Raw genomic sequence first — 24,284 nt, forward strand, 5'->3', positions numbered from 1 at the left:
GAAGCAGGATTTCAAAAGGGTGTGGCCCCAAGATTTACATTTATGAAGGCATTGTGACATATTCTGAAGGTTTATCTGCTGCCTTCATGCTGGAAAGTCTGGTTTATTCTCTAAGAGGGAAAAGTAATTAGGTTTAGACCTGTCAGTATCTGCTTTTCCTTCTTGAGGCTGGAACCACTATAAATTCTTGGGGGGAAGAGAATTGAGCTGGACCTGACATTGAGGAAAGTGTAAAGGTAAGGATAATTCAACTAAGAAAACTCTTGAAATAGTTGACTTTTCATATGGAATGATAGAGCGCTTTAGAGCTACAAATGCTTGTGTACGCTTTGCTTTAAGTGTTTAAGCAAATGGTAAAGCAAAGTTCAAGAAAGAGTTCAGATTGGCCTAGTGTATTGTGATTTACAAATGTAACTTGAAATGAATCACAAATTAAGATTTAGGAATACTTTATTTTGCAGGTGGCTCAAGATGAAATTTTAATTTTCCCCATGGTATTCATTTTATATTGAAGTTAGTATTTGGTTGAGATTCCTCTAAGAAAACTGTAGAATCTCATTCTGTAAGCTATTTTGAGTTCTCTCCTCTTTCTGTGTGCAGGCTTGGTCTATGACTTATGGGGCTGTAACACTGGGAATTAACATTTGACACCTGTTAGATCTTGGGATTTGTCCAATATTATCTCTAAGTGCTAGAGTTTAAAAACATTTCCCTTTAGGGTGGCAAGTTAGTGTGTTAGTTTGGGGCACAAAAAGGAGGCCAAAAAGTGTGTCAGGAGTCGTTGCTTGTTGTTAGACCAGAGGATGATGTTTGTTTGTCACTAGGAACAGAGTTTTGTTTTTTTGTTGGTTTGCTTGTTTTGTTTTGTTGTTTGTTTAGGATGGAGGAGAAGTATGAATTTTTAGGATGAATTGCAGCTAGGAACCAGTGATTGACTCTTGCAGCCCAGCATTTTCGGCCTGGCTGAACCACTTTCCGGATGGGATCATAGGTGGCGAGATCAGGCAGGGAGGGAATTGAGGAAGGGCCTTTTTGTTTCCTATTCTAGTGATTCCCCCGAGGTTTCTGCTGGTTGTCTGGCAAGTGTGATTTGTTTTGAGGGTGAGAAAAGCCCTGTGTTTTCCTTCCAAGGAGGATGTGTCCATTCTTTGGATTTAAATGGAATCAAACCCTGGACTACTTGGCTTTCACACACAGTAAATTGCAATTTCAGGCAATAGTAAAACAGAGAACAAAAAATATATTTATGGATAATAGTGTTCTAGGAGATCACAGTGATATTTGAGGTTTGAGGTTTGAGGAGTTTTTCCTCTCCACAGTGGAGGTGAAGTAAAATGAATACTATTTTCATTGACAGGAGCAACTTGGTCTGTTGGGTCCCTTTGCCAGGCAAAAATATAGCAAGCCTGCTTTGATTTCTTTTTCTTTGAGTTTTTAAAAATGTTTATTTATTTATTTTGAGAGAGACAGTGTGAGCAGAGGAGGTGCAGACAGAGAGAGAGAGAGAGAGAGAGAGAGAACCCCAAGCAGGCTCTGCATCTTCAGTGCAGAGTATGACATGGGGCTTGATGTGGGGCTCTATCTCATGAACTGCAAGATCATGACCTGAACTGAAATCAAGAGTCAGACACTTAACTGACTGACCACCCAGGTACCTCTTGTTTGAGCTTTTTTTTTTTTTTTAAACAGAGAACCATTAAACCTTCATATTGTTTCAGATTAAAATGCTGAAGATACAGAAGTTCTAACACTTAGGAAGGAGCAATGTCTCATTTCTTAACTACCCTGACCACCTCATATCTGTCTTCAAAAGCCACCTGCTCTCCATTGCCACCCTGTCACGTCCCAGTGGCTGTGCCGAGATATATTGGTTTAATCAGCTTTTGGGGCAGCAGGAACCCATTACAATGATGGTCATGGAGGTAGATCAGGAAGATTATTTGGCCAGAGCTGCACAGTAAGAAAGGGCCCCAAATATAAATTTTCATGTTATCTCCAACTTGGCAATGTATTTTGCGTGTGTATTGAAGGTATTTTTTAGGTAGCTCTAAACACTGAAAAGCAACCATGTAACTCTGTAACTCTGTTTTGGCATTTTCTTCCTTTTTAAATTTATCAGGTTCAGGGCACCAAAAAATGGAGGGTAGCCCAAGCTCCTAACATCTGAGAGGCCTCACCTGCCCACTAGACAGGCTCTCATAGTGATGGGCATAGAGACTTATGAAGAGGACAGATCTTCAACAACTAATCACACAAAGAATTCACTTAAAATTAGAACTGTACCTTGAAAAGGTATAAGGAGTCCCTATCCTGTTGGGCCATCAGAGGGGATTTCCACAAGCAGATAAAACTGAAAGAGCAAGAGGAGTCAGTCAAATTTGAGGCAGGGGTCAGTTAATGCAAGACAGTAGAAGCAATAGGTCTTAATAACCTACTAGTTTTCAGAGACGTAGGTGGACTCTAGGATGGTTTTCATAGTTTGAGTTTGGACAAGTGAACGAATGGTGGTGATGTTAGCAAAATAAGTGACTGGGAGAAAATTATTTTCTGGTAGTTGGTGGGTAGATGAGATTATTAGTTCAGTTTGTGGGTATTTGAGTGTGAGTGAGCTTTGGGACATCAGACTAGAGATGTTTTATAAATATATGATCACATTATAAGAAGGGCTTAGTTACTCTTGTTAATTTAGCACTTCATAGTGTATAAGATGCTGTCCAGATTCAGTGGGTGAGCAGAAAGAATATATTTGTGGTCCCTGCTTTCTAGAAGCTTCTTTAAATGTAGTCAAGGAATTAAATAACCACGAAGGATTCCACGAACCCTTTAAGACAGCAGCAGGAGAAATGTTATAAGCAGTACACAAATGATTGCCAAGAGAACTGTATAGATGCCTGTTGCTTTACAGCAGTTAGTATCCAAGTAGAATTTCTCATTTGATTTTACTTTTGTTCTACTTTGGTAGTTTGGGCTTCGTTCAGGATGACATGATCTTGTTTACTACCACTGTGGATTATTCGCTTTGGAGTAACTCATTTTAATTTTAGGAGGTAGGTACTGTTCTCTTTGTCTCATTTTACAGAAGAGGAAACAGAGATACTGGAAAATTAAATAACTTGCCCAAGTCATGTAGCTAGTAAATAGTAAAGTTTGGATTCAGATTTCATCAGTCTGAATCCAAAGCCCCTTATTGAGTTTTAAAAATGCTATTCTTTTCACTAAACATATCCCCTATCACTTAGTTATTTAAAAACTTTTAGTGGCTGCAAAATTTTTTAGGTGCCATCTCCCTGTGCCTCAGGCAGGTCAAGTTGTATTTCCCAAGCCCCGCCTGTTTCCAGGTCCTAGTCCACGCACTTTAATGATACCCCGGAGATGTACTCTTGCAGATGGGCGGCTTCTTAGCTGGGGATCTAGTAGGGAGAGGAGTGGAGCGGTTTCTCCTGGCACAGCCTGGGATGGGGCGCTAAGCCCGAGGAAAGGCCCCAGCTAGAAAGAAAGATCTCTCTCCCCACGCCCTGAAGTTATAGACGATGATAGGATCCCTCTCCGTCCAGGCAGAGGTTTTTTCTCTTCTCTAGAGACGGCTCTATGACCGTTTTCAGCCTTTCTCTTCCCCTCCTCTCTCCCCGGCTTTGCTCCCTCCCCTCCGAGCCTCTGGTCAGGCCAGTTTTTATCTTCCCCAATTCGCACTCAGGCATCTATGAGGCTGTCTTCTTAATGGACTCTTTTACTGTCCCTTTTCCTCCCAGACTTTTGTGGATCAAACTGTTGTGGCTTCAGTCCTTCTTAGACTGATAGCTGTGGGCGGGCGAAACGCATAGAGCTCCCTACTTCTTCGCCATCTTGCCTGACTCCGAATGGTGGTTGCAAAAATTTTTAATCATTCTCCTGATTTTAGACATAATGTATGTTGTAAATTGTGCCTGTATCTTTAGGATAACTTCTTGAAGTAAGTTTCCTGTACCAAGGAATATAAAACCCTTAAGGTTTCTTAAAGCATAACAAAATCTTCTCCAGAACGGTACAAGTAATTTACAGTCTGGATGTATTTTTCAATCCCATATTAAAGTATTTTTTTTCAATCTTACATGGCTGAATAAGCCATGACAAACTTTAGAATTCAGTAATGCTGCTAAAGATGGTGTTTAGGATAACAAATCACAGAATGATCTAACAGAAAAGAACTCCAGGTGTCATCTAGCCCATGACCTTCTTTTATTATTAGCCAAGGCTCAGAGAGGTTAAGGGACACTCACCAAATCACACCACTAATTAGAGGCAGAGTTAGGACAAGAACTGGCAGTTAGCACTATGTGATGTACAGTTGACTTCGAACAATGTGGGGGTTAGGGGCGTCAACCCCCTGCACAGTTGAAAATCCCTTGACTCCACCAAAATTGAACCACTAAAAGCCTACTGTTGACCTTACTGATAACATATACAGTCAACTAACACATATTTTGTATGCTATATATATACTATATATTATATTATTACAGTAAAGTAGGCTAGAGGAAATAAAATGTTAAGAAAATCATGAGAAAGAGAACTTATAGTACTGTACTGTAAAAAAATCTGGACATAATGGACCCAAGCTGTTCAACTTTGTGTTGTTTAAGAGTCAACTATATTGAGTTAGAGTCCCTTAGACAGTTTGGATGATTCAAGGGTGTGCAAAATACCCATCTGGGGTCTTGACTGGAAATTTAAGAGACTCTTACTGTTTGAGTCAAACTTATAGTACCCCCTTGAAACTTTGCAGTGTGTCCAAAGTTGTGGAAGTAACCCAAAGGGGTCTTCCCTGCCCAGTACCCATCCAAGGATATAAAAAGCACTCTATTGGGGCAGGGAAAACCCGAAATCTTCTTTCATTAGTTCTCCTGCATCTGGCCTACTGTCAGATTCATAAAGATGATGCTAAACTCTGTTATTCTGTTGTTGGTACAATGCATTTGAAAAAAGGCTGCTTTCGTAATTCAAGACTGATTTTCTATAGCATCGACCAAAAACAAAGGATATTTCTTTTTATTCTTTGCTGCATTTTGTAACAATCGTGTAAATAGAATTTACAATTTGATTTGGCTTAGTATCCACCGGATAGGCTGGGTTATGCTATTAAGCCTCAAAGGTTCAAAAACTTAGCAGAATTAAGGGTTGTTTCTGGCAAAATCTGAAGCAGGCTTGTTGGCCATCTACTATGTTGCAGATATGCCATGCCAGGGTTGCCAAGGCCGGGGAAATGAGAGTTAAAGGGTCTTAACTTACTCAGCCTGATGGGTGACAAATGCCATGGTCCACTGGCCACAAATAAACGTATTTTTTTTTAACATTTATTCATTGTTCAGAGAGACAGAGTGTGAGCAGGGGAGGGGCAGAGAGAGAGGGAGACACAGAATCTGAACCAGGCTCCAGGGTCTGAGCTGTCATCACAGAGTCTGATGTGGGGCTTGAACTCAATCAAGGACTGTAAGATCATGACCCAAGCTGAAGTCAGATGCTTAACTGACTGAGCCACCCAGGCGCCCCTAGAGGCATGGTTTTGATTCACCTGGAGGAGAGGCTGGGAAAAGTATGTGGAGGAGCACATGGATATTTGACGAGCATTAATGGTCTCTTTCAAACACTTGATGCTTGATACTTTGAAATTACTTACTTAAAAAATTACAGGCAATTTTATATAATTTTAAACATATAGGTAAAACATTCATATTACTTTCCTCCAAATATGCTTAAAGTGTAACTATATAGTGTAGCACATACTTTTTTTTAAAGCTTATTTATTTATTTTGGGTGGGGGGCAGAGGGGCAGACAGAGAGGGAGAAAAAGAGTCCCAAGCAGGCTCCATGCCATCAGTGCAGAGCCCAATGTGGGGCTCAAAGTCAGGAACTATTAGATCATGACCCAAACCAAAAAAACAAAAGTTGAATGCTTAACTGACTGAGCCACCTGGCCACCCCACAGGCTATCGTTTTAAGAAACCCTTTTGGGTTCCCTATTAAAAACAATAAAACTCTTACTTAATAGTTGTGAGATTTGGGCAAGTCACTTAACTCTCTAAATCTGTATCCCAGTGAAAATTGGGTAATAATCATCATTCGTGGGCATGTTGTAAAAATTGGGGTATAGATTGCATGCTAAACACTGACACAGTACCTAGCATAAAAGGTAAGTGTTCAAAGAATGTGAATTCTTTTTGTTGGTATTGTTGATACTGCAGTGAACCTACTACTGTTGACAGTAATATTGAATCCTCCAACTCAGTGGTGTATCTATAATCATCTGAAAGTCATGTATTTTATGAGAACAAGTGATGTTTTGGTCAAGTTCTGGAATCATAATGTCTTCATCTTCTATATGTTCTAATCTTGGCAGCCATGGGGAGTTTCAGAGGTCATGCCATCCCTGGAACCTTCTTCATTACCATGGGTATTTGGTGGACCATAAAGTGCACTCTGAAGTATGCCTGCAAAAAGCACAAACGGACTTCCTACCTTGGTTCCAAAGCATTATTCCATCGCATAGAAATTGTGGAGGGAATTGTAATAATTTGCATGGCTTTATTTGGTGAGTGGACCATTTCTGTGTTCTGTTTTCTCCTTTTATGTATTTCTACACACAAAGAGAAAATTAAATATCAAATAAAAAACTGCTAAAATGATTTTTTATTAAAAAATATCCCTGAATACATATTCTAATTATAATTTCTATGTGATATAATTTGTTAGAAAGTGTCACTTCATGTTTATACAAAGGCCTAATGAGTTAGTCATAGTAATTAACTTGCCTGCCCACCCAAGGGGAACCTCTGAAATTATTTTATTTTATTTATTTTATTTTATTTTATTTTATGAGAGAGAAAGAGAGCACAAGCAGGGGAAAGGGGTGGGGGGGATGGAGAGAGAGAGAGAGAGAGAGAGAGAGAGAGAGAGAGAGAGAGAATCTTAAGCAGGGTCCACATTTAGCATGGATCCTGATGTGGGGCTCAATCCCACAAAAGTGGGATCATGACCTGAGCCAGAATCAAACCAGGCACCCCTGAAATGATTGTATATCATTTATTATGAAGCCTGAAAGAGTAAAATTTATCAGAAAATCAGAAACCATTTTTCAAAATGACACCAAAATAAGCAAGTGTTTATGGGAAAGTTTCAGTCCTAAGTTGTTGCTGTTGGACTGTACAGAGAGGTCAGGCTGAAGGAAACCTTGCTTCATGCACTTTCATGCTTTTTTGTGTGGTTCCTAAATTGCAAAGGGAAGTTAGGCCAGATGAATTCTAAGACCTTTCCACTGACTATAAGATTCTGTGAATTTTTTCTGTTTTTAGAATTCCACTGCAGCTTCTCCTTTGTGAAAGACATAATGTTCTCATTTTCCTTTAGATTTCTTCATGGTTTGTTCATGGCACTAGGTCTTTGCTATGGCCATCAAATTACAGAGCAGACATTTCCAAAGAGAAGAACTACCATGTCAAATTCCATAGGTTAACACACTACATAGCATCTTTTTGAAAAATTTATTTTATTTTATTTAATAAAAAATTTTTTTAGGGGCGCCTGGGTGGCTCAGTCAGTTAAGTCTCTGACTTTGGCTTAGGTCAGATCTCATGTTTGTGGGTTCGAGCCCCGTGTCAGGCTCTGTGCTGACAGCTCAGAGCCTGGAGCCTGCTTCCGGTTCTGTGTCTCCTTCTCTCTCTGCCCCTCCCCCTCTCATGCTCTGTCTCTCTCTGTCTCAAAAATAAATAAAACATTAAAAAATTAAAAAAAAATTTTTTTAATGTTTATTCATTTTTGAGCAGAGAGAGATAGAGCATGAGTGGGGGAAGGGCACAGAGAAAGGGAGACACTGAATCCAAAGCAGGCTCCAGGCTCTGAGCTGACAGCGCAGAGCCCAATGTGGGGCTTGAACTCACAAACTGTGAGATCATGACCTGAGCCGAAGTTGGACACTTAATCGACTGAACCATCCAGGCACCCCACAACATAGCATCTTTAAGAAAATTTAACTATTTGTGTAATGGACTAGACCATGCACTATATTCTGTCTGTGTTTGTCAGTTATTCCTAATTGGGGTAAAGCTGAACTCCAGCATTTTTATTCAGAATCAAGCACAATTCCCCAGTTCTTGTCAGCTACCTAAAGATGTATGATGTATCAGAAGGAAGAAATTGGCTTTTGTAGGACTGAGCTCACAAATCCAAACCCCACATCGTTCAGGATTTATCTAATCATTAGGTGAAACTAGGAACTAAGACCATCAGTGGAACTGATCATGGAACTAAGCGGAAGTGAAATATTCAGCTTTGAAGATCTGAAATAAACAGCTGTTTGACTAAATTGGTTATCTTTGGCTACAAATTGATCATCCAAACCAGTATTTGAACTTTTAAGACCCGCCTTAAGCTGGTTTCCTTAACAGTGCTTAGCTGTTAGGGAAAACCCAGAAAGAAAAATCAGCGTCATAAAAGGACATTCCATTTAACTAAGCCATGGGCTGTGCTCTTGTGTCTTCCTGCTTTCTCTGTGAAGTCATGGACACGGTTGCTAAAACTGTGCTATGTTCCTTTCCAGGTATGCTCGCAGAACAGTTTGTTGATGAAGGGCCCCACTTGGCCTTATATAACTATAAAGAGGGCCAATGGGTCCAACTCCTGAGCTGGCATCATTCTACCATGTATTTCTTCTTCGGGCTGGTGGGTGTGGTGAACGCCTTACGTTTAATCATCAGTTCATTTCCCATCTCCTTAAACAAATTGCTGTTGTCAAACGCCTTATTTGTGGAGGGTAAGTATAAGTGAGTACTTTCCTGCACCTTTCACTATCACTGGACATTTGTCTAACCCTATACAATAATATTCCTTTAGTGTCCTTGTGCCGCCTTGATCAATTGGGCTGTCTGTTTGGGCCACGGTGAGATAGTCAGATGTCCTATGCCAGATGCCAAGGATTTTTCTTCCTTTTTGACTATAGCACAATAGGACAAGCACAGTAATTCAGTGTGCTTTATTCACATTTTACGTCATTCTTAAAGAACACCTACCCTGGTTATTTATCTCTAGGTTACCCTGGAGACTACCAGGATTTCCATTAAAAAAATTTTTTTTATAGTTTATTTATTTTTGACACAGAGGGAGACAGAGCACAAGTGGTGTGGGGGGGGGGGGCAGAGAGAGAGGGAGACACAGAATCTGAAACAGCCTCCAGGCTCTGAGCTGTGAGGTCAGAACCTGATGTGGGTCTCGAACCCATGAACCATCAGATCATGACCTGAGCTGAAGTCAGACACTTAACTGACTGAGCCACCTAGTCGCCCTATCACAATTTCCATTTTTAACCAATGAAGACGAACTTAAGTAAAGCATGGATATACTGAAGTGAGGGCAGTACTTACTGCAACCTACTAACTTACTTTTTAGCTTTTTTCATATTGATATAGTAAAACTCCACCATTACATAATAAATAGGGTCAAAAAATCAGTCACATGAAAATCGGAGGTCTATTTTTGAGAGGTTAATAAAAAAATATTTTTTGTTCAGTTGATGTCCCTCTTACTGTGAAGGGAAACAGTGAAAAAAGTGTTTAGTTATTTGTTTTCATTTGCTATAAGAAATAGATTGATTATAGAACTAAAAAAATCCCCAAATTATCAGAGGCAGTCATTTCCTAACTGTCCACTTAACTTCCCATATCTGAGGATGTGGACTTTTGTCAACCCCTCCTTGAGACCAAAGGCTAACTAAAAGTTGGGCATCAACAACGAACAACACGATTCTCATTATCTCAGGGTGTTACCATATTCTGAGTGAACATTTCTTCTTCCTCTTGAAGATAAAGCTGAAATCTCTTCATGGGATTAAAATATTTAGGTAGTTACTACTTCTTGGCAGCTTCCAGAGCATCTTGTCATGCCCATAAAAGTCCACTCTTAGGATTTGTGTATTTACTTGCTTATTCCAATGGACTGAATTCCTTAAGGCAAGGATTTGTCTCATTCAAATTGGTGAGTTGGGGCTTCCAGTTAATGTGTCTAGTGTTTCATCTGTGTATTTACCCTAACTCTTGCTCCCCTGCCCCCTCACACTTATCCTTCTGCATAGAAGATGCTTTGAAATATAGTTAGTTGAAAATGTCGCAATATGTTAGACAAGGAAATAAAAGTTAGGAAAGGGAAAAGGAGTGTTAGATTTCCATTCTTAAGAGTTAGTGTGAACTCCAAAAAATACTAGAGGGTTCCATTATTGTGGGAAGCAGAGAGCATTTGTTATTTTGGACAGATTTGCTTGTGTGTGTGCACACAAGTATGTGCGAGTGTGTAAAATTCTGTGTGGGGGGTCACAGAGAGAGAGAGAGAGAGAGAGAGAGAGAGAGAGAGAGAGAGAGAGAGAAAGATGGGTGTTCCTTGGTTTCATTGAAAAAGGCAAACTATTTTTTCCTTCTCCATCAGCTTTTATCTTGTATAACCACACTCATGGCCGGGAAATGCTGGACATCTATGTGCACCAGCTGCTCTTCCTGGTTGTCTTTGTGACAGGCCTGATCGCCTTCTTGGAGTTCCTTTTAAGGAACAATGTCACTGTGGAGCTTCTTCGAACAAGCTTTATCCTGCTCCAGGGGAGCTGGTTCTGGCAGGTGAGTTGGGGCTTCTAGTTAAGTGTCTGGTGTTTCTATCTGTAATCTTCTCACTTTGGGAGGATATTTTGCTCTATAACCTAGAGACTTCCTTCTGATGTGCTGCCTATGGAGAGACTGTGAGTCTTTGAGAGGTGATATTACTTTGAGTAGCTTAGAGGTCCTGGTGGGAGTGCTGACAGCCAGCAGAGAAGGAAGTAGGCTGTGTTCATCCTTATCACAAACCCGAATCTCTAATGTAGGAGATCTGAGCCATTGCTTTTGGTTGGCAGCAGTTCCTAATACTGAACCTTCTTACGTTGTACTTGGGCAATAAGCCTGAGAAATACATGAAAGGCAGGAAAGAGAGGAAACTATTATTTATTGAGAAACAACCATAAGCCAGCCACTCAAGAGGACTTTTTACATACATGTTATTTCATTTTGTCCTCAAAGTGACCTGGAGGTTAGGTATTATCCTCAATTTACTGATATGACTCAGTGAGACCAAGTTACTATCCTAGGCTCACACAATAATGGAACTAAGATATAAATGTGGTCTGTCTGACCCCAAGTCCTAGACTCTTCCCATTTTACTCTGTTGACTACCTAACCTTGATGTGTTATCAAAAACATGTCTTCCAGTCAGAGAACATGTATTTTGTAGAGGCTGATAAATTGTACTCTAATATGCATATGTAGATGTAAAGAAAGATGAAAGGTGAGTGTGGTTTAATTGGGGACGACTTCTTAGAGGAGATGTTTAGTGGCCAGAGAGCAGGAACTTGGGATGAAGTTACTGCCGGGATTTGAATTTCATGTGAAGAGTGATAAAAAAGCATTGGTGACTGACAAGGAGACATCATGGTCAAAATGCAGTAGGAAAGCTGTGATATTTAAGCATAGGTGAGAGTTGAAAGGTTGTGGGGAGCAGAGGCTGTTAAAGAAGGGCTATCTTCAAGGGTTATTTGAAGGAAAAATGACATAGAAGAACAAATATCCTGTAATAATGAAATTGATGAATTTAACCAGTTTATAAATAAAAGTCATTTTGTTAAATTATCATTTGCTGAAAACCTAAATAAAATAGTATGTAAAACACTATTATGAATTCCGTATCTTCTGATTGGAATGTTTTACCATGTGCATGGATTGCCCATGCAAAATAAAGATAACTTTTAAATTTTTCAAAAAAGCTAATTTGTGATCAGAATGACACAGTGAGTTTATGTGTCAGCATGTCTCCTCTGCTCCGGACACATAATAATGACAGATGAAATTTTATTTTTATTTTTTTAAAAATAGTTTATTACCAAGTTGGTTTCCAAATAACACCCAGTGCTCTTCCCCACAAGTGCCCCCTCCATGACCATCACCTCCCCTTCCCCTTCCCCCCTCCCTCTTCAGCCTGCAGTTTGTTTTCAGCATTCAAAAGTCTCTCATGATTTGCCTCACTCCCTCTCCCTGACTCGTCCCCCACCCCTTCCCCTTCCCATGGTCTCCTGTTAGGTTTCTCCTGTTAGACCTGTGAGTGAAAACATATGGTGACAGTTGAAATTTTAAAAAAGAAATTAAAAAAGAAAAAATAAGTGAAAAATTAAAAATGACCTAGCTGCAATTACACAACACAAGCAGAAAGAGGGCAAGCCACCCACCCTGTGGGCCAGACTGGAACAGCACTGTCTGCTGGGAGCCAAGCTGAGCTGCTCCAGTGAAAGCAAGAGCGCACGGAAGGGCTCCTGTCAAGGTGGGCGGTGAAGCCAGGCCCCTGAAACTCTAATTGTACTGTGTATACTCTCTATGCTCCTGTTGGCTTTTCACCTTATTGATCTATTTCATAGCAGTCTGCTAAAGTTTCATATAATAGTTCTAGATTTGTCAATTTCTCCTTATTTTCAGTTTTTGCTTTAATGTTATGAGGCTCTATTCTACTTCTTTTTTTCTAATTTTTTTATTGAATGCTCACTTTTTTTCAGTCTTTCTTCTTTTTAAATAAATATATCTCCAGCCGTAGATTTCATTCTACACACTACTATAGCCACCTCCCATAAGATTTGGTGTGTGGTAGTTTTCATTCATGGGAAATTTTGATACTGCATTTTCCATGTGCTTTCCTCTTTAACTTATGATTTAACTAGTAGTACACTTTTAAGTTTCTAAAAATGTTATGTTTATTTTTATTATTCATTTCTACTTATTGCTTTGCCATCATAGAATGTGTTGTCTTTGAAATACATTGTATTGAGGCTTCCTTTGGAACAATGTCAGTGGTAATAAATGTTCCATGTATTTGAAAGAAAGTATATTTTGTCTCGTTGAGTTCAGGATTCTACATACATTTATTAAATCAAGTTTGTTAAAGAGCTAACTATTTAAATAAAGAAAGTAGAAAGTAAGAACAAAAGAAGAAACCCAAGGAAAGGAAAAAAATAAATAAAAAGGAATAATAAAGGTAAGAGCAGAATTAATGAAACTGATTAGTGTCCATTAATCATTAATGATTCATTAAAGATCTGAGGGAGAACACATTAGCTGTCACAACTGAGAATAGGCTGACCTAATGTTGTCCCTTTTGGTAGAGAAATGTTTTTGTATTTTTCCAAAAGCTTTCCTCGGAAAGAGCTATGTGGTTAAAATTTTGGGGCATAAATCTGTGACTATTTAAAATCTTTTCCACCTATCAGTATGTCTAGAATAGTTTCTTTTTTTACCTGGTGACTAGACTAAATAACGTTTGGAGGCTTAAAGAAAAATGAACATTTAATATCAATGCAAACACACACACTGACAGGAAGTGAAGGTTTAGCCATAGTACCTCTTTCTATCCTCAGATGACTCCAAAGCAAAATTGTCTAGAGACTGAGGTGAATTTATTATGCTTTTATTTTGATGCTTTGTGTGGTGTATGAAGATTTATGGCCCAGACTGTCTTAAGCTAATCATATGATTTGCTTTTCACCGTACTTTTTATCTCTCTACTTCTCCATAGAGGAGTAATACTAGCACATAAACAATATTTAGACATATTAGCGTATCTAGACTCTTGGATCTGTATGAAGATGTGAAATAAATGAGGCAAATGTTCAGATTGACTTTTTTAAAATAACTCACATGTAAATGATTGGGTGATATGCAAACCTAGAAGGAACTAACTCTCTTCCCAACCTCTAAAATTGATTTCTTTCCTGAACCTCATTCCAGTCAGATATGTTTTCTCAAAAACTTATCCATGTAATGCAATTTAAAAAAGGAACAGATACCCTTCAAAGCCCATTCATGCAATGAATCATTGTTTCTGTGAGCCTCTTGGTGGGAGAGTATTTCGAAAGCTCCCTTTTGCACTGTTGTCATTTCCAAGTTCCCTCACATCATTGTCAGAGCCGAGGCATCGAGACCATCAGGGAATGACGAAGAAGACATTTCTGCTGTGTTTGCTTCCTATTACTCTGAATGGTTACTTTGTTTCATCACCTAGCTCCACTAATTGCCCCAATGACTCCTCCCAAGACTTCCCAGATTACTGAACCCAAAGTAAAGCTCAGTTTTGTCTTGCCTTTAGGAAAGACAAAAGTTCAAAGATATCAGAAAGACCCAAGTAAAGTAATCATGGTCTGAAGTCTAATATGGTGGATCAAACATTTGTTTAAGCCTAATAGTGTTGAAATAAGTGATTGGAGAATAAGACATAGAATAGTAGGAAATTCAAACTCTAACCTATAGGAAATGGGCCCCTGAGAAGATAATCATTTATATTTTAAATGTGATACTAATGAAGTTTAAACTAGTCAAAAACAAATGGTCAGGAGTGGCATAGAAGATACAGAAAGAAAAAATTCTTTTTAAGACCTATTTTTGTTGTCGTTGTTGAAATTTACGTTAGGAAGCAAATTAGAACAGCATGAAAGAGTAATGGCTGCTTCTATATTTAAAGGAAGATTTAATGAGTAGAGGTGACTTTTGGGCTTTGTATTTCAGCTTTTCTAATGCTTGAATTCACAAATTGTGAGATAGTGACCTGAGCCAAAACCAGGAGTTGGACGCTTAACTGACTGAGCCACCCAGGGACCCCATCTTTTCATTTTCTTGAAAGTGTCCTTTGAAATACAGAAGTTTAATTTTGGTGAAGTTCAATTTATGTATTTTTTCTTTGGTTGATTGTATTTTTAGTGTACTATCTTAGAAGTCATCACCAATCACAGGTCATTAAGATTTCCCTCTATGTATTCTTCTAAGAGTTTTATGGTTTTACTTATATTTAGTTTTTGACCAATTTTGAATTAATCTTTGTACGTGGTGTGAGGTAAGGGTCCAAATTCATTCTTTTGTATGTGGCTATCCAGTTGTCCTAGCACCATTTGCTGAAAAGATGACTATTTACCCACTTAATGACCTTGGCACTCCTGTCAAAATGAACTTTCTACAGACACGTAGATTTATTTCTAAACTCTCAATTCTATTTCCTTGATCTATATTTTGATCATTATGTCAATACCACCTTATTTTGATCACTGCAATTTTTGTAGTAAGTTTTGAAATCAGTAAGTGTAATTCTTACAACTTTGTTTTTCTTTTTGAGAAATGATTTTTAGGATCAGCTTTCCATTTCTGTAAAAAAAATTACATTTTGATGGGGATTGCATTGAATTTATAGAGTGCTTTGGGTGTTATTGCCATCTTAACAATTTTAAATCATCCAGTCCCTGAATATGAAATATATTTCCATTTCTTTGGATCTTTGATTTCTCTTGACAATGTTTTGTAGTTTTCAATGTACAAGTCCTAAACCTCCTTGATTAATTTTATTCCTAAGTATTTTATTTTTTTCAATGCTATTGTAAGTGGCATTGCTTTCTTAATTTAATTTTTAGGTTCTTCACCGCATGTGTATAGAAATACAACTGAATTTGTATGTTGATTTTGTATCCTGCAAGTATGTTGAATTCATTTATTAGCTCTAATAGTTTTTTTTGTGTGTGGATTCCTTAGAATTTCCTATACATACAATTGTATCATCTATGAATATAGATAGGTTTACTTCTTCCTTTAGAAGTAATTGTATAGAATTCAGTATTGAATAGAAGTGGTGAATCAGACACTCTCATCTTGTTGCTAACCTTAGGAGAAAAACTTTCAGTCTTTTATCATTGAATATAATGTTAGCTGTGAGCATTTATTTTAAAACCTTTTTGTATTCTAATTTTAAAATAACTGAGTGAAAATGCACAACTTAGAAACCTGGCACATTCTCTGAAAGTCCAAAATCCTCAGAGATGATTACTATCTATACTTTGAAAATTCATTTTCAAATGTCCTTAATGTTTTTTTTTTTCAAAATTATGATTCAGTAGATACTATCTGTATTACTTAAATAGATAGTGAAACCTGATGATTTATCTGTAGCATCTCAGGTAATTAGAGTTGTCTTAGTTAAGATTTATCTTGGAACCAAACATTTTGAAATGTACTATCATTGGGAAGGTGGCTGATTATTTTCAATATGTGCTTTTTGTTTTAAATTACAGATTAGTTTTATCCTTTATCCTCCCAGTGGAGGTCCTGGATGGGACTCAGTGGATCATGACAACATTATGTTTCTCAGTCTATGCTTTTGCTGGCATTATGCATTAAGCCTTATCATTGTTGGAGTGATTTATGCCTTTGTTACTTGGTAAGTTAGTGACTTTTTTGTTCATGGAAGTTCTATTCTTTGGTATATGATCAATGAGACTCAAAAGTATTGAACTTAAATTCAAAGAGGGACTTCATTCTTTAGTGTTCCACAAGACAGGGTAATGTAGTGAAAAATTATCTGCAAACCCAGAAATTTGCCCTTGAAAGAATAAATGCTGGTTTAAAGTGAGACTCGTCCAACAGTGTCTCAGCTGTGTCTCTGACCTATGAACTTGTGTGTCTCCCTTCAACACTTTCTGTGCCTTTGTCTGTGTCTTTGCATACGCTGTTTCCTTTTCCAAATGGTCCTCTCCATACCTGCAGTGAGCCCTCCATTTATTTGCCCCCGTGTGTATCAATCTTAACAATTCACAAGCTTGGTGTCACATTTTGATCAATATTTATGTCTCCCATTAAATTTGAGTATATGATTAATTTAACATTGACTCTAATATTTCTAAAAGTAAGATTCAGTTGAACAGTCATGTGTTTAGAAAGACTCTGATACAATATTTTACGATGAACGAAGAGCAGTGTAACAGATCGATAAAACACATATTCCTAGCTCTCCTACCTGTCAACTCCTATTTGACTTTGGACTAATTATGTACCATTTTAAGTCTCAGTTTTGTTGTTTGCAAAATGGGAATAATAGAACCTAAATGAGAAATGTATTTAAACTGCTTAGGACCTAATAAGTGTGCAGTGGTTGTTGTTTTGTATGTATGTTATTTTTCTTGTTCTCCTCCTCCTTCTTCTGTATCAAAAATGCATAATGTATAGACCCAAAAGAGAGATAGACCATTTAGATACAATGAAGCTGGTGGAAATAGTAGAACAAAACACCACTGAAGCCCAAAGGAGGCTTCCTTGCAATTGAGAATTAAACTTCATCTTGAAGAATGAGAAAGAATAGAAAGAGTTGAACATGATACAGTCTTTAAGATAGCTGATACCAAATCACAGTGGGTCTGGCTGATCCCAGCTACTAGGCATGCAGACTCTACACTTAATTCTTCAGACTTCAGGACTGATCTAAATGTTCTATGTCTGCAGTTTTCATTTCGGTAGCCATGAGCTACTTGATTATGTGGTTATTGAGCACATTGTGCCTAGTGCCACATTAATTTAAATTAATTTAAGTATCTGTATATGCATAGTGACTACCATATTGGACAGTATACATCTAGTAGGTTCACTAGATTCTTAAAATGCAGTAGCTGCTTCTAGGCCCAGTGGGGTCTCAGCGTCTTCAAAAACTAGCTTTCTACTCTTATCTCCCAGGTCACCTCTCCTTATTTGTGCTTCTTTGAGCTTCACTGCTGAAGCAGCTTTGGTGCTGGGTCTCTAAGTAAGAAAACCATTTCCTTGTCTAATGACCAGATGTCTCTGCTAGGCTCCGGGTCAGCTCACTTTGATCTGTAGTTATCGCCTTCCAGAGGTCTAAGTGCTTTGGGTACTGGGAGATTCTAGCTTCTCACTGACTGATCTCTATTAGTCCTCCTCCATTCCCCCAAAGCATTGCCCCTGACCGTTAAACTGGCTCTGCCGTTAAGTAAAACTTTGCTTCTTCCTCTGTTGTTCCAGGCTGACGTCTGGGCCTCATCCCCTTAGGGGCTGGGCAGCCTCCAAGAATAATGGCAACATGCAAGGAGCCTCTCTAGCTCACATCAGCTCTCTTCCAAGGCCAAAAGAAGACCACTGTCTCTTCCTGTTTCAAAAGGCTTCAGACCCCTCTTATCCACTTACAGCTTTCTAGAAACCAGAAACTCCATGTTTATTTTTCAACACCCCCCCCTCACCTCCAGACACCTTTATTTTTTGTGACCACTTTGTCCCCTCTACCTAGCATATCCAAATCAAATGCCATCTCTTCTATGAAAACTTCTGTGGTAATTCTAGCCCTTATCTCCCTTCGTGAGTTTGTATAGTACTTTAGTTGCTACTACTCATTTTAGCAATTGTGATCTATCTCTACTATTAGCTCATGTCAATCTTACCTGCTAGCTAGATTGTATCATTTTAAGGAAAAGACCCTTTTCATATTGCGCACGGCTGTAGACATACCATCAAACATATAGTAGGTACTCATTAAACACTTACTTGCTGTTTTAAGGGATCTGCTCAGAGCTACATGAATATGGGCTTTATTTGTTTGAAAATCACATTTCTGATGCTTTTCAGTTTTTCTCTCATGTTGCTCTTGGAAATGTAAGACCAAGAGCTCGTGTTGTGAGGTATGTTGATATAAACTTAAGCAATAACTTACGAAATACCATGAAGATTCAGTACTGACTTTCATGTCACATGGCAGGCTAAATCAGTCCTATAATCATAAGGAGTTTTGATAATCTATTTTTCAGAGTTTGACTCTAAAGTGGATTGTTATTCAGTCACAGGTGATGGATTTTCAGGACATTATATTAGAATTTGTTTGACAAGTGCAGAGATAGCCATGGAAGCAAAATTGTATTATGGAAACACAACCCCAAATCTCATAAAAATGAAGTTGTACTTCCCAGTTTTCTAGAATAATGGTTCAAAGTTGCCTCATTCATCTTCATAACCTGCAGTCCTGAATATGCCAACTCATAGGAGAGAACTGTTTGGAATTTTATTAGATGTTCTATTGTTTTTCATATTTTAAACACCACTGTTTCACAGAATTATTTTAAAAGTCCCTCTCAACGGGTGGAGAAATATTGCTCACTTTCTCGTTGATTTCCTAAGCAATAATTCAGGTGAGCCATTTCAAAGAACAAAATAGAGACAACTAAATTCCAGGCATATTATATAGTTTGCCTCTGTAAGTTTGATTTCCAGCTAGACTCTGGAAGTACACCCAGAGTCTCACCTCTGCTCTTTCTCTTATTTAAATTTTTTTTTAATTTTTACTTATTTTTGAGAGAGAGACAGAGAGACAGAGAGAGAGAGAGAGAGACAGAGCATGAGGTGGGGGAGGGGCAGAGAGAGAGGGTGACACAGCATCCAAAGCAGGCTCCAGGCTCTGAGCTGTCATCACAGAGCCCAACGTGGGGCTTGAACTCACAAACCATGGGATCATTACCTAAGCTGAAGTTGGATGCTTAACCAACTAAGCCATCTGGGCACCCCTTTGCTCTTTCTCTTACTAATTAGAGAGTATATATGGGAGCAAAAGCTCAGACACATCCTGACCTTAGTATCCTGGACTTGTATCGTTCCAGGAACCAGCAATTACTTACACTTTCTCTTTACCCTTCCAGCTTTGAACCTATCTCTAGTGGCCATTTATGCATGTGCCAATATGTAGGGCTATAAGATACAGATAGAGCCTGAACATGCTTCAGCTTGGTGACTGTTGCAACAGCGAATACAGCCGACAAAGAAGGAGTGGGAAACAGGAGGAGGTACTAGGGTCTGTGTTAACAATTAATTTGTAATAAATAGCCATGTCTTTGTTTTATTTTCCACAAGAGCCATCAAGAATGATTTTAATTGATGAATTAACAACCCATTTCATTTGCATTTATTGAGGTTGTGCAATGTAGAGATAACTATGTGGATTTTAAAAAAGACACAAACACTTTCCCAAACTTTAACTTATTTAAGACTATGAGCCTTTCATGAAAATAGTGCCTTAAAGAGCCTGGGACATTGGGAGCAACATCAATGGTCAATTAATAATTAAAAGCAAATTATTTTGATTGGTTTCTTTGGCTCTTGATGAGTGAATAGTTTTTGTTATGATGATTTACTTGTGCTTTGGAGGAGTTAATGCTGAGTTGAAAATGACTGGAGAATTAACCTCTGTGAATAAGTGAGTAATACGAACTCCTAGAAGATTGTTCCAAAGGCCATTGATTCACCAAATGTGTGTCGAGTGACTGTCATGTACCAGACGCTGGCTAGTAGTAGGGCATTAAATAAGGTGAAGTCTTTGCTCTAATGAAGCTTATTTTTAGTGGGATACAAAGCACAAGTAAAGTCATTGCATGTTTGTTTGTAGGGGTGGGCCAGACCTTCACTGGAAGAAGAAGACAGGCAGAAAATAAGGGTAAAGATGCAGAGAGGTTCATAAAGTGAATCACAAAATGACAATGATTTTGATGAGTGGGAGTATCACATTTATGCATCCCCATGTATTTTTGGAACTTAACTATGTTTTATTGGTTTGGTCATAGTACAATGTCTTTACAAATAATCATGAACAGGGAAAGCTTTGCTTAGTCCTTATTACAAGAGAGAAGTGGAGAGTCTGCCACTAAGAACCTTCATATCTCCCAATGTCAAAAATTATATTGCTGCTTCCCCCAGACCCACAGATTTCTTAATCTATGAAAACAATCACAATGGTGGAGGGCACTTCTTCCAACTTCTTAGTTCCTCATGGATCACTACAGGGACCATCACATACAGTTGAACAGTCTGTGGCCTGCACAAGAGCACCCCTCTGAAGGCACAAGTTGGCACAGACTTGACATGGGTCTTCACATGGGAAAAAAGATGCCTTCATGAACTTCCTTTCTAGGGGAGGGCTCCTTTTTGTAACACATAGCAAGGTGTGGACTTGGGAAAGCTCTCAGCTGAGCTTGGTTTCATCTGAGCTTGCTTCTGTAGTCCAGAGAGTCTCTGGTTTCATTCAGAAATGATCAAAACTATGAGTAATTTGGCATTTTCTGACAACTAATACAACAGTCACGCTATACATGGTATTAGTTGTATGTTATCTGCTTACTTATACACTACTTCAATCCACAAAAAGTTTTCAGGGAGCTCCAAAGCCAAATAAAAATGATTTTGGGGGGAGCTGCCTCTCCCCCATTTGTTGTGTTATCGATACACATTGCTTTGGGTTTTTACTAAACAGCATAACATGAGATGCCTTTCATTCTCCTTAGGTTGGTTAAATATCGACTTAAGAGGTTCTGCTCCTCAGAAGTTGGACTCCTGAAAAATACTGAACGAGAACAAGAATCAGAAGAAGAGATGTGATTTTTGAGGAGCATCTAGTCTTTCTGGATGAACTCTTCTTTTTTGGAATATTTTTGTTCATGGTTTTGTTTTTTGACCTTTTGCTTGGAGAATAGGTGGCTGAGGATGATTCTTGGTGTATTGTTTGTATTTCCAATTTGGTTTAAGTATTTGAATTCAAATATTTTGTTTTTAGATTTGTAAGTACTTTGGATGATAAATGCATTTTGCACATTAGTCATGATATTTGGGGCCTTGAGTGACTGTTTCCAGATGATCTGAAGGCTGATGCCCATGCTAAGAAAAATGTTTTATTTACCTTACAGATATGCTCAAGTTTCCTGGGCTTACTATCATTTGTAATTCATTAAACATAGAATTATACTGGTTTATCTTGTTGTTGCAATGAGAAATAAAGGAATGCAGGAAACTTGGTTCAAATACCTCAAGTCTTTGTTCTTTTTAACTCAACTGCACCTCACCCTTGCATCACGAAGAAAGAACTATGTGACAAATTCCTTGTGAGACATCTCCTTCTGTAACACCTGAGTTCTGCTCTGGAAAAAGTAAGCCAGAAGTCATCCTGAGTTGTGCAGTCTTCTAGAGAAGACAAGAGAAATGATCCCTAACACATGGATGCAGAGACTGGGAAAGGGAAGTTATGATGTCATCTATGGAGTAAAATGTCATCACACAGCATAGCATGGACACCATATCATCCCTTCTATTGAAATAGTGGAGGGGTTAAAAGAAGAGAAAGCATTTTATGGAATACCTAGGTAAACAGTCAAAGCTCTTATCCTAGTCTTGGACAAAACAGCCCTTAATGGAGAGTCAAGAAATCGCATTTCTAATTCTGGCTCTACAACTAACCTGCCTCTAGGGTTTTAGAAATCACCATGTCCTCTTTAAAGTAAAGAAATTGAACTGGATGAGTCATGAGGCACTTTCTAGCTGTCACATTTAATGAACCTACAATTTCTGAGACAAAGTGAAGCTGGAGACAGTTGATTTAGTACAATGTTAGTTGGAAAGGCCAGTTTCTGCCATGACAGAAAAGACATAAAGGGTAAGGAGGCCTTCAGGGATCCTTGAGGGCTGACTTGAATATGAAAGAAAGAGGTAGCCTGGTGGCACCTGGAAGTGAAATGTGGGCAATGAAATCCTGAAGTTCCATGGCATTCCAGAAAGTACAGATAAATCCAGAAGCCTGCCCCATTTGCTATTATCCTAGTGCACTGGGAGGGACCTGAGTTGGTTTTTTAGGCCAAAGAACCAGACACCTATATTAAAAATTTTTTTAATGTTTGTTTTTGAGAGAGAGAGAGAGACACACACACACACAGAATGTGAGTCGGTGAAGTGGAGAGAAAGAGGGAGAAGCCAAAGCAGGCTCCAGGCTCTGAGCTGCCAACACAGACCCCAATGCAGCGTTTGAACTCACAGACTATGAGATCATGACCTGAGACAAACTCAGTCACTCTACCAACTGAGCCACCAAGGCACCCCTGTAAATTTGAACACCATTATTGTAACTTCATGGAAGTCTTCACCAAGGAAGGGATGGGAGACGGTGCCTTCCCTTATTTTTATTTGTCATTTATCTCAACTCTTCCAAAACCCTGGGATCTCAATTCCTGAACTTTTGCCAAACCTCCTTCATAGGTATTCCAGGCTTTATTCACCATGAGTAATGAAACTCCTTAAATAACTCAGCCCAATATCAACACTCTGTTGATTTTACACCAACTCTTCAGTGATTTCTGTGACCTCTAATCTCCTTTGCTTGGGCAATGGTCAGTGCAACTTCTGATTGCATTAAATTCCAGTTCCTTGTTAAAATGGGAGGTTGGGTCCTGACCATCTTGGTGTACTCCTCATTTTGTCACCTCAGGGCTAATTAATTGAAGCTATATTGGTTGTGTTTGGGATGTGGATTCATAAGATGGTGCAGGAGTCACTGGGGACTACAGGAACAAAGAAAATAAAAGCTGAGAAATAAGGAATTCTCCCAAAATACAAGCAGTCGGTTGATTAAAAACCATGAAAGACAAGTTCATACACATGGAGAATCGATCCAGAAATTCTTTATTCTGTCTAATGTGAGTTCCAGATAGAGAAGATTGGGACAATAGAGAATAAGCATAAAAGAATGTCCCCTATATAAATGGCAATGAGGGAAGATTTTTGCTTTAAGCTTGAAAAGGTCCTTCAAGAGATGTGCAGTGGCTAGAGTGATTAGGTTTCTGGACTAAACTGGTAAAAATGGGAAAACTTAATCCTTTTAAATATTTTAAGTTTGATTTATGAATATTATTATTCTATTTTTGAATCTTGCAAATTTAAACACTTGATTTTAAGGAGACTTTGATGTTAGGATACCATTTTACACTTAGATAATTAAGGTTCTCTCTAGACATCTTTAACACTTTATGAATTAAATATTTTTGATATTCTCCTTAAGAAGGGTACTTCAATTAACTGACAAATCTTCCCAAGTTGTTCAGTTATTCTTACAAATCTAATGTATTAAAGTTACAGATGTGGTGAAACTTAAGTGTTCTTAAATGCTCTGCTACAGGCTTAAAATGACAAACCTAAGTCTGTTACTCAATTAAATATTTACAAATTGGATTTGCAAGACTATTCAGCATAGACAAAGCTATTTTTTAAATTAGAAATACCTAAAATGTTAAATATATATAATTTTTTGACACAAAAATATCATTATGAGTCTGATTCTAAACATTACTGTACTTTTTAACTCAATGAGGTCCCAATAGTTCATTTTTGTTTTTGTTTCCTTTGCCTCCCGAGACATGTCTAGTAAGAAGTTGTTGTGGCCAAGGTCAGAGAAGTTGCTGTCTGTTCTCCTCTAGGATTTTGATGGTTTCCTGTTACATTTAGGTTTTTCATCCATCTTGAATTTATTTTTGTGTATGGTGTAAGAAAGTGGCCGAGTTTCATTCTTCTGCATGTTGCTGTCTAGTTTTCCCAACACCATTTGCTATAAGAGACTTTCTTTTTTCCATTGGCTACTGTTTCCTGCTTTGT

General features: G+C 38.3%; 1 protein-coding gene across 5 annotated transcripts; it reads left to right on the forward strand.

Moving 5' to 3' along the window:
• Positions 1-59: 59 nt before the first annotated feature.
• On the forward strand, positions 60-21,673 carry TMEM45A (transmembrane protein 45A). 5 transcript variants are annotated; one of them, XR_003908613.1, is made up of 8 exons: positions 60-236; positions 6,374-6,565; positions 8,570-8,782; positions 10,444-10,628; positions 16,130-16,275; positions 17,865-18,169; positions 19,523-19,674; positions 21,158-21,245. XR_003908613.1 is itself a non-coding variant. In XM_029939197.1 (7 exons), exons 3-7 carry the CDS (start codon positions 6,376-6,378, stop codon positions 18,034-18,036), a joined length of 906 nt encoding a protein of 301 aa, XP_029795057.1. In that variant the 5' UTR covers positions 60-236; positions 2,963-3,047; positions 6,374-6,375; the 3' UTR covers positions 18,037-18,809. The 5 variants fall into 5 exon arrangements, 3 of the variants coding, with proteins under 3 accessions (XP_029795057.1, XP_029795058.1, XP_029795056.1); XR_003908612.1 differs by having other exon boundaries at positions 19,523-19,666; XM_029939197.1 differs by lacking the exons at positions 19,523-19,674; positions 21,158-21,245 and adding an exon at positions 2,963-3,047 and having other exon boundaries at positions 17,865-18,809.
• The last annotated feature ends 2,611 nt before the right edge of the window (positions 21,674-24,284 follow it).

The sequence above is a fragment of the Suricata suricatta genome, chromosome 5, assembly GCF_006229205.1.
Source record: "Suricata suricatta isolate VVHF042 chromosome 5, meerkat_22Aug2017_6uvM2_HiC, whole genome shotgun sequence".
In the NCBI taxonomy this organism is placed as follows: domain Eukaryota; kingdom Metazoa; phylum Chordata; class Mammalia; order Carnivora; family Herpestidae; genus Suricata; species Suricata suricatta.